This window comes from Chrysochloris asiatica, unplaced genomic scaffold (assembly GCF_000296735.1).
Source record: "Chrysochloris asiatica unplaced genomic scaffold, ChrAsi1.0 scaffold00016, whole genome shotgun sequence".
NCBI classification, from domain to species: domain Eukaryota; kingdom Metazoa; phylum Chordata; class Mammalia; order Afrosoricida; family Chrysochloridae; genus Chrysochloris; species Chrysochloris asiatica.
In genome coordinates, this window is record NW_006408534.1 from 13,741,424 (window position 1) to 13,752,023 (window position 10,600).

At 41.6% G+C, this 10,600-nt stretch overlaps 1 protein-coding gene across 1 annotated transcript in view; it reads right to left on the reverse strand.

The window, feature by feature from the left end:
* DRC1 (dynein regulatory complex subunit 1 homolog (Chlamydomonas)) overlaps nucleotides 1-8,952 on the reverse strand; it is a 91,689-nt gene extending 82,737 nt beyond the window's left edge. The window contains exon 1 of the mRNA XM_006835295.1: nucleotides 8,798-8,952. Coding sequence (XP_006835358.1) covers nucleotides 8,798-8,952 — 155 coding nt within the window. The remainder of the gene's footprint in view (nucleotides 1-8,797) is intronic.
* Nucleotides 8,953-10,600: the final 1,648 nt, after the last annotated feature.

Below are 10,600 nucleotides of genomic sequence, written 5' to 3' on the forward strand. Positions count from 1 at the left end.
CAGACTGATTTCACTCAACGATCCATAGGGTTTTCATTGGCTGATTTGGGGAAGTAAATTGCCATGCCTTTCTTCCTAGTCCATCTTAGCTCTACTGAAATCTGTTCAGCATGATAGAACTATGCAAATCTCCACTGTCAGAGGGGTGGTGGCCATGCATGGGCAGGAATCAAACCTGGGTCTCCACCACATGGAAGGGGAGAATTTTACCATTGAGCCACCAGCCCAACTGGAGAAAAAAAATAACTAAATCCTCCATTTCCTGCTGTAATGAACATTCCAACAGCTTCCGTGTTGAATCTAAGACTCAGCTTACCTTCATCATACACTGCCAACAAGTTCATTACAACTCATAGATATACTTTAGGACAAAGTAGAATTATCTCATAGGGTTTCCAAGATTGTAAATCTTTACAAAAGCAAACTATAGCACAAGTAATGGATTCAAACCTACAGTCTTTTGTTTGGCAGCTTTAACCACTGTGCCACTATGACTCCCTAGGGCAAACTTGAAAGGCCTTTCTTTATCCAGTCACCTCCATGATGCCTACACAAAAACTCGGTAAAATAACCTTTAGTTTTAAAATGAGTATTACTCATAATTTAAACTTTTTGGTTCATGTTCTTATGTATTTCCTTTATATTACACATTTTCTTTTACTTGCTTTCTTGTTCTCTGTTCTTCTGTTCTTCTGTTCTGTACTTTGAGTAAAGTGGAGGGAAAGGATGATATTTGATCTAGCTATGCCTCAGGATTGCTGAACACTGAGTAAGAAAATGTATAGGATACAACTTTGTAAAAATATTAAAGTGTTACAAAGGAAAGGTGGTGCTGTTATTGGGAAACAAAACCGGTTTCCACAATATTCAGTCTCTATCACCAGCCACTCTACAGGAAAGAGATGTAGCAATCTACTTCCAGAGAATTACAGTCTTGGGAACCTGGTCAGGGCTTCTACTCTGTTGTTCTACTTTGAGTCAGAAATTATTTGATGGCAAGAAGTTTTTATTTGTTTTTTAAATAAGCTTTTTTCTTTTTTTAAAAAAAAAACTTGTTACTGTGAATTGAGTGAAGGTTTACAGAGCAGATCATCAGTTTTACATTCAACAAATCATATCTTTTGCTTCATTACAGTGATTGCAATCCCCTCCGTATACCATCAGTTAACAGTATTCGCTTCTATTCACTTTATCTCTTGCATTCCTCCATGTCTCGCGCTACCTTCATCTTTCCTCTTCTACCTCCCTCTTATTGTATATTGCCTGTCCTGTCATCCATATATCAACATGTGTCTACCCTCTAGCCCATGAATAATTTTTGCTACCCTCTACTCCGTAACCAATCATAGAATGATTCTTTTTCTTTTTTTAAGTTTTTTAATTGTAAATTGAGTAAACAGGGCAAATCATCAGTTTTACATTCAACAAATCATATATTTTGTTGCATTACGATTAAAATCCCCACCATGTACCATCAGTTGACAGTATTTCTCTCTATTCATTTTAGCTCTTTTTTTAAAAAAAAACATTCAGGTACATATAATAATTTTAGCCACCAAAGGGCACATTCTTCAAGTCCGCCTCCTGGCTACCAGCTTTCAGTCCCTCTCTTACCATGAATCTAAAGTCCTCAGCTGTTCCCTCTCTCCACGTCGCCATCTCTGCGTCCATCTCTGGTGTTACTGCCTCTCTGGATAAGGTCCCGCATTCCGCTTGTGCTCTTCTCCCTGGATGATCCTAGGGTCTTCTGTTTCTGGACTGTAAGATTAACTACTCCCCTGTTTTTGTTACAAAACTTTTACCTTTACAACTGTGACAGTTGCAATTAGTCATAATAATAATTACTCAATATTGAATCTCAAGAATCTTATCTCCATCTCTTTTTACCAGACCCATCTAGATAAGATGAAAACTATTCAGTGGGACTCTTATCTTTCCCCACACACTTTTTTTTTTTTCAGTATTCCCTCAATCTTCTTTTTTTTTGTTTTGTTTTTGTTTTATTGTAAATTATGTGATAGTTTACATGGGAGAACACTAGTTTTACTATCGTATATTGTTTCATTGCCATGGTCACAGTCCCCTCCATGCATCATCAACCAACCAAAGGATATATCCTGCAAGCCGGCCCCCCCCCCCACCCCACGCAAACTGGTCATCAGCACACAGCCCCTCTCCCTCTCTGGGTCTAAAGTCCCCAGCCGCTCCATCTCACCACGTCATCACCTTTACCTCCATCTCAGTCATCACTGCTTCTCTAGGTGGGGTCCCGCTTTCCGCTCTTCTCCCTTCATGGTCCCAGGGAACTCCGCTCCTTGCTACAAAACATCTACCTTTACATTTCCAACCCTCACAATCAGCCCTGATAACAATTATTCACTATTGTCTCACAAGAGACTTATCCTCATTTCGTTTTATCAGCCCCACCTAGACAAACTGAGTACTAGTCAGTGGAGATTCTCTCTTCCTCCACACCCTCTGGATCTAGGTTCCCTCTTGAAAGCTTGTAAGCCAGTCATTTCTTGCCTTTGTAGCCCCCCACTTTGGGTAGCCAATGTCCAAGTTGCCCATCCCTATCTACTCTATGTATGGAGGGGGTGGGAATGATCTTTGTTATACAGATTTGTTCCCTCTTTTGAGCTACTGCATACATAGGTGGAGGTCAAGGTCATCAAATTATATCAGATTACTCTTTTATTCCTCTTCTTTCTTCTTCTAGTTGAGTTCTGATCATCCAGTCATTGAAGCCAGGTCAAGTGGATATTATCTGCAAGTGCACGTGTTCTTGTGCATATCATTGCTGTTTTTCCCTCGCTTCCCCTTACTGGTGACGAACATGGTCACCAATCAGAGTATGTATTCCCATTGAGTCTTAGTCCTGGAAGGAGTTGTTTGATATCTTGACTGCTGTTTCCATGAGTGTTGATGGTTGAGCCAAGAAGAATGAAGTCCTTAACAACTTCAATCTTTTTTCCGTTGATAAGAATGTTGTTTATGGGTCCAGTGGTGAGGATTTTTATTTTCTTTACATTGAGATGCAATCCATACCAAAGGCTGTGCCCTTTGATCTTCATCAGTAAATACTTTAAGTCCTCTTCACTTTCAGCAAGCAAGGCTGTATCATCTGCATATTGTAGGTTGTTAATGAGTCTTCCTCCAATCCTGATGCCATGGTTTTCTTCATATAACCCAGCTTCTCAGATTATTTGCTCAGCATACAGGTTGAATAAGTATGGTGAAAGAAAACAATCCAGTCACACATCTTTCTTAATTTTAAACCATTCAGTACATCTGCCTAATTCACCACCTTGCCAGAAAGCTTTACGTTTTTTTCTTAAAATGTAACATTTCAGTGCAAATATGAGAGGTGTCATAGTTCAAGTGGATATCTGAAGTAAATCACATCTTTTAGGCTGCCACTTGAGAGGTTACCTCAAGTCTCCCAGGTGGAAATTCTCTATGACCTGCAATCCCTTGCTATAAATCTTAGTATATCTCAGAAGTCAAATAGGCGTCTAAAACTTAGCATGGCTGTGTTCATTTGCAATGGCTGCCTTAACAAAAAACCACATTGTGAATAGCTTACTTAGTAGTGTGCTGGAATTTATCCCCTCACAGCTATGAAGGCTAGAAGTCTGAAATCAAAATTAGGGCAGGGCAATGCTTTGAGGTTCTGGAGAAGAATGTGTTTCATGCCTCTCTCCTACATTCTGGAAATTCCTGGCATTTCTTGGCTTGTAGCTTCACTTCAATTGCTGCTGCCTCTGTCTTCACAGGGCTGTCTTCCCTCTGCTTGTGCCTCTTCATATTCAAATTAAGACATATTTGATTTAGAGCTTGCCCTGTGGTGCTGTGGGATAATGTGCTGGACCACAAGGTCTGTTTGAATCACAAAGTCGGCGGTTCAGACTCACCAGCCACTCCTCAGAAACCCTATACAGGATTGATATGAGTCAGAACTGACTCAAAAGCACTTCACAACTAAATTTTAACTTGATTGTAACTGCAAAGACTCTATTTTCAAATAAGGTCACATTCACAGGTGGACATAAATTTGGGGTGGGGTGGGGGGGTGGAAACGGAACATCTTAACTCAGTACAATGTCCAAAATAAACTCCTGATTTTTCCTCTACCTTCCCAAACCTGTTTCTGTGGAAATTCTCTCAGTTATGGCAACTCCCATCTCTCAGTTGCTTAAGTAGCCTCTCTCTCAATTCCTCATTCTATTCCACATCTAATGAAGTGGTGAATCTAGTTTGGCTCTTAATGGAAAATACACACACTATCTTAACACTTCTTGTTTCCTCCAGTGCTACTAACATCTGTCGCATGGTTGACCGGGGAAGTTCTTTCACCTGCTTCTCTTCTCACCTCTTCCCCATGCCTACACCAGCCCATTCTCCACACAGTAGCCACAGAGAGCCTTTTACTTATTTATTTTCATTTTTAAATGATTAATTTTATGTTCTGTAAATGTCACATTTTGTTTTCTTAGCAAAAAATAAGACACACTTCATTTTAGTGAGCATAAACAATAATATTTATAGAAAATAATGTGTGGCCTAAATTAGATTTCCATTGGTGCTGCTGATCTAAGCAGTGGGAATAAAGCAAGTAAAGGGCATAAAATGTCCCCAGTCAGCTGCATGCCAGGCAAGGTCACAAAGTTGTCTTTTTTTTAATGGTCATGGTCATGTGTCCATAGCAAATCGGAAACTTCATTCTAAAAGCTTTGGTAATGACCACCACAGTGGTCCTTTTAAAAGGTAAATCTCATCCTGTATCTTCTCAAGTCCTCTGCAGGCTTACTAGCTCACTCAGTAAAAGTCCAAGCATTACAATGGCCAACAAATCCTATATAAGCTGACAGCACTGATCCCACACTTGGCCCCAGGTTATCCGCCTGACCTTATTTGCAAATGCCTTTCCCTCCATCTTTGCTTTAGCTACACTTACCTCCTTGCTGATTTTCACATACACCCCATTCAGGACCTATAGGCCCACTATTCTCTCTTCCTGAACACGCTTGTTCTAGCTATTCACATGGTTTGCTTCTTCGCTTAAGGTCTTTGCTTAAATGTTACCTCAGTGAGGCCTTCCTGGACCATCACAGAAAACAGGAACTCCTCTCCAACCATCACAGTCTTGCCTTGCTTACATCTTTAATTTGAGTTTCTAACTCTGTCCAACACACTATGTTTGTATATTTATTTGTCTCTATCTCCCCTGCCCCAGCACACTACAAAGTAAGCTTCATGAGTGTTTACTGCTGTATCTCTAGCTCACAATAGCTAGCTGCCATCCAGTCAACGCCAACTCATGGCAATCTACATACAAAAAAGGGAAACAGATCCGTCCCAAGTCATCCTCAAACTGCTGCATGTTTGAGTCTGTCTCTGTGGTTACTGTGCCAACCCATTTCACCAAGAGTCTCCCTCCCAAATAAGAACCACAGGGAGGAAGAGGAATACCTGCTGTTACCTGGACAGGATTGCAACCATTGAGATGAAACAAAGTGTATGGTTTGTTGAATGGAAAACTCATGATCTGCTCTGTAAAACTTCACTCAATTCACAATAAAAAATTTGAAGAAAAAAAGAATAAAAGCCATCTTCCTTACCCTCGCTAGTCCTCTACTTCACTAAATACATTGTTCTCCTCCAAAGATCAAGGAGCTTAGAATAGTGGTTACAAATTCACGCACATAACAACAACAACCTCCAAAGATTGAGCTTTTTTGATGACATATTCAAAGCAAGCGAGTCAGACAGTTTTTTGTAATCCATATGGTTTTTACTGGACAATATTTGGAAGTAGCTTCCCAGGTCTTTCTTCTTAGTATGTCTTAGTGTGGAAACTGTGCTAAAACTTGCCCATCGTGGGTCACCCTGCTGGCATTTTAAATACCTGAGGCAGGGCTTCTAGTAATCCAACCTAAAAGCCATCACAGCAGGACAAACTGACAGACAAGTGGTGGTAGCACATAATAGGCCTACAATAAACATTTGCTGAATGATGATCCCACCACTGGGTATCTTGTTATTGTTAGGTGCTGTCAAGTTGGTTCTGACTCATAGCAACCCTGTATAGGGTTACGAGGAGCAGCTTATAGTTTGAATTACCGACCTTTCAGTCAGTAGTCCAGTGTCTATTCGACAGTGCCACACCAGGATTCTACCACTGGGTTTAGATGCCTCCCTCCAATGGGCCCTGGTGAGGTGCTGTAGAATAAGCACTGGACTGGTAACAGAAAGGTCAGTAGTTCAAACCCATTAGCTGTTCTCAGAAACCAAAAACAGGGTCACTATGAGTAGGAACCACTCCACTGCACCACCACCAACAATCCACATGAGAAAGAGTCCTGGTGATGCACCATTCAGTGCTCACCGAAAGGGTGGCAGTTCAAACACACTAGTCTGTGGAGAAAGCTGTAGCACACTTGCTCCATAACAATTACAGCCTTGGAAACCCTCTGGGACAATTCTACTGTATCCTATAGGGTCACGATGAGTCCAAATCAACTCAATGGCAGTGGGTTTGGTTTTGGATTTTTCATCCACATGACATTACCACCAAGTGGAATCTACTCGATGACAATGGGTGATCTGTGCTCCTGTATCGCTATTTCTATACCTTTTTTTCTATACCAGTTGCTGTGGAGTTAATTCTGACTCGTGTGACAAAAAAACTCTTCTTCATAGGATTTTCAATGGCTGATTGCCCAGGTCTTTCTCTCAAGGTGTCTTTGGGTGGACTCAAACTGCCAACCTTTGAGTTGGTAGCCAAGTGGATTAATGGTTTGTACCACCTAGAGACTCTGTACCTCTAGTATGTTGTGGTTTTTTTGGGTGTCATATAGAGTCCATTTCAATTCATAGTAACCCCATGTGACATAAAAGAATGGTCCCATAGGATTTTCTTGGCTCTTTATAGAAAAGTCCTGGTGTGGCACCATAGAATAAGCACTTTACCTCAAGGTCTGTTTGAACTGCAAGGTCAGCAGTTGAAACCCACCAGTCACTTCTCGGAAACCCTATTCAGGGTTGCTATGAACTACAACCAACTGGATGGCACTTAACAAAAACATCAATCTTTACAGAAGCAGATTGGCAGGTCTTGAACTCAAAGACCTGCTAGATGAGGTCTAAGCACTGCCAATCTTTAGGTTAACAGCTGGATGCTTAACCATTGCACCACCAGGTTTCCTTACTTCTATTATAAAGACTCACTGCCATCAAACTGATTCCAACTTACAGTGAACCCTAAATGGTAAAGCAGAACTGCCTCACAGGGCTTCCTTCCAAGCCTGTAATCTTTATGGAAGCAGACTGCCACATCTTTCTCCCGTGGAGTCAAACTGCCGACCTTTCAGTTTGACCAATGCACCACTTGGGTCCTTGGTGATGGTGGTGGTGGTGGTTACGTGCCGTGGAATCAGTTCTGACTCATAGAGACCCTGTATAGGGTTTCCAAGGCTGTAAATCTTTTACGGTAGCAGAAAGCCTCATCTTTCTCCTATGGAATGACTGGTAGTTTCAAACTGCTGACCTCAAGGTTAGCAGCCTGACTCATAGACACTATGCTACCAGAATTCTTACCTCTATTATTAAACCAAAACAACACCAAAAACCCACTGATTCAAATTGATTATGACTAGTACTGTCTCTGTATAAGGTTTTCAAGACTGTAAATCTTTATACGGTAGCAGATAGCCTCATTTTCCTCCCTCAGAGAAGCTGATGGGTTTGAACTGCCAACTTTGTAGTTAGCAGTCCAGTGTTGCTTGTTCTCTTTGCTGGTCTATTCTGCCTCCCCAACAGATGATGAACACAGGGACTCTGACTTCACTTTGTATAACCCCAACACAGTGTTTAATATAGTGACTAGCACAGACTAGACACTAACGCAATCAGCATAAATGCAGATGAAAGGAAAAGAAACAAGAGAAAAAGGAAAGGGGAAAAGACCCTGCAGGCTCCTTCAGAGCAGTTCATGAATCACCTGAATCCTTTTTTTATTGCCCACAGTACCTGGAAAAGTAGGTTCACAATGAAAGAGTTGAATGGACTATTATTTCCATCTTTATTACAGTGTGTTGAGTGTTTTTAATACCTAATATCTTGATTTAATCTTCTGACAATGCATTTTACCATAAAGCAACAGCTTCTCCCAATCCAAATGTTCATCAGCAGATGAATGGATAAACAAAATGTGGTAAAGGGATATAATTGTTATTATTTATTATTCAGCCATAAAGAGAAACAAAGTTCTGATGCATACTACCACATGGATGAACCATGAAAACATTTAAGCAAAATAAGTCAGACACAAAATGACAAAAAGTGTATGATTCCACTTAATATGTAATATCTAGAATAGTCAAATTCATAAAGCTAGGAGTAGAGACGAGCAGGGGCTAGGGGAGGGGAGAATGTGGAGTTATTGATCAATGAGTGTAGTTTCAGGGGTGATTAAAAAACAAAAAGTTTTGGAAATAAATAGTGGTGATGGTTGCACAACATTGTGACTATGAGGGGAAAATTCCATTATCTTTCAATTCCATTTTTCCACTAACATTTTGAAACTCTTTCAAATGATTAATGTCACTAAATTGTACACTTACGAATGGTTAAAGTGGTCATTTTGATATCACATATATTTTACCAGAATTAAGAGAGAAAGCCCCACTAACACAGAAGGCGCACGGATTCCTCACCACCGGGGCTCCTATCCCCTTTAACCAACAGTTCTCCGCCAGCCTGCTGGCATCCCAACCTCTGCGGCAGAGCCGCTCACCTTCTCCGGGCTTCCAGGCGTGCAGCAATGCGAAGGCGCCTGGCCTGGATCCGCTCCTGAGGGTCATCTGAATGTATCGAGGGTCCGAGACTCGGTGTTGATAAGTGTTCGTCCTCTTTCTCCTCTAAGACTCCTAGAGCTCCTGGAGGATTCATGGTGCAGCCTCCAGACTTTCAGGCAGGCTGCTTCCCCCCAAAACCACACCCGACCACCTCCTCGTTGCTAGGAACAAGCCGTTGCCAAGGAAAAGCAGTCACCTGATTCGCAGCTCGAGTGTTTGCACGCGCAGTTCCTCAGGTTCCACCCACCACTAGCTCAGAATTCTGTATCTGGACTCCTGGTATGATGCTGTAGGATCTGCAGTGGACTGCGAGCCAAAAGGTTGGCAGTTCAAACCCACCAGCTGCTCCTTGAAAACCCTATACAGGGGCGCTATGAGTCGGAACAAACTTAACAACAATATCTGTATCAATTAAGCTTTGGATTTTATTCTCTCCTGCAATGAATAATAGTACCGTCTTGCCCCCCCTCAAAGGTCCAGTCGTATCAGCAGACCGTGGATGCAGATCACCATGAGATTGCAAGACTAAGATGCCGATGCACGTTTTGTCTTATCACTTATTTTCCTGATGATTAATTCATCATTCATTTTTTCATCAAATAAATGTTCCTCAAAGTAATATTCATCAAATATAATTGAGCACCTACTATGTGCCAAGACCTCTGGTAGCGTAGTGGTTACGAATCGGGCTGCGAACCTCAAGGTCAGCAGTTTGAAACTACCAGCTGTTCTGCGGGAGAAAGGTGAGGCTTTCTGCTTCTGTAAAGATTTATAGCTTCGGAAACCCTGTACAGGGTCACTATGAGTCAGAACCGACTCCATGGCACATAACCACCACCACCATTATGTGCCAAGACCTGAGGGGTACTGTAACAGTCATTTTCCTTTTCCTCATGAACTGTACAGTTCAAACTCACCAGCTGCTCCTAGAAAACCCTATGCTGGGTGTCTGTGAGCGGGAACCACCATACAGAGTAAGAAACCACTCCGTGTCTACCGCCCTTATGGAAAATTTGAACTGTGTATTGCATACGTTTATTTATTATCCATTCATTTTTTAACATTTTATACATTGAAGACCCTACCAGCTCTGCCATAAAGGAGGGAAGGAACTGAGGGAAAGGAAAGAATACATTTATATGCTGCAAGGGATTGTTGTCTTCTGTAGTCATTTTCTGTTAACTGAAACCTAGGACAAACCCACCACCACCATCTACAACCACATACTTAAGAGAAAGCGGAAAAGAGAACAGAGAAAAATTGTATGGGAGGATGGGAAACAGGAGGAAAAGTTAAGACTATAGAGCAAAATTAAACGCCCAACGGAGCACCAAAAGCCCGTGGGTCAATTCCCATACATAGCTACCTAGAACTGGCCCATAGGGTTTCCAAGGCTAGAGTCTTTAAAGAAGCAGATGTCCACATCTTTTTATCCAACTGCCACCAGCAGCTGGTGGGTTTGAACCACAGTCCTTTCAGCCGAGTACTTAACCACTGCACCACCAGAAGCACATTCCCTTGAAAAGACACTATTCCCTTGGTATTTTGTTATTATTTGTTTTGTTGGATTTTCCTTTTTTTATTTTAATTTTTAATTTTTTAAGCAAGCAGCACATTGCCCTACAACATTCAATAGACTCCTGTGAACCTGGGTGGAGACCTGGTTGACCAGCAGTGTGGCAAGACCTAGGGACTCTTGGGCCCAGAGTCAGTGTCATAGCCAGAGAGGGCTAGAGTGCAGA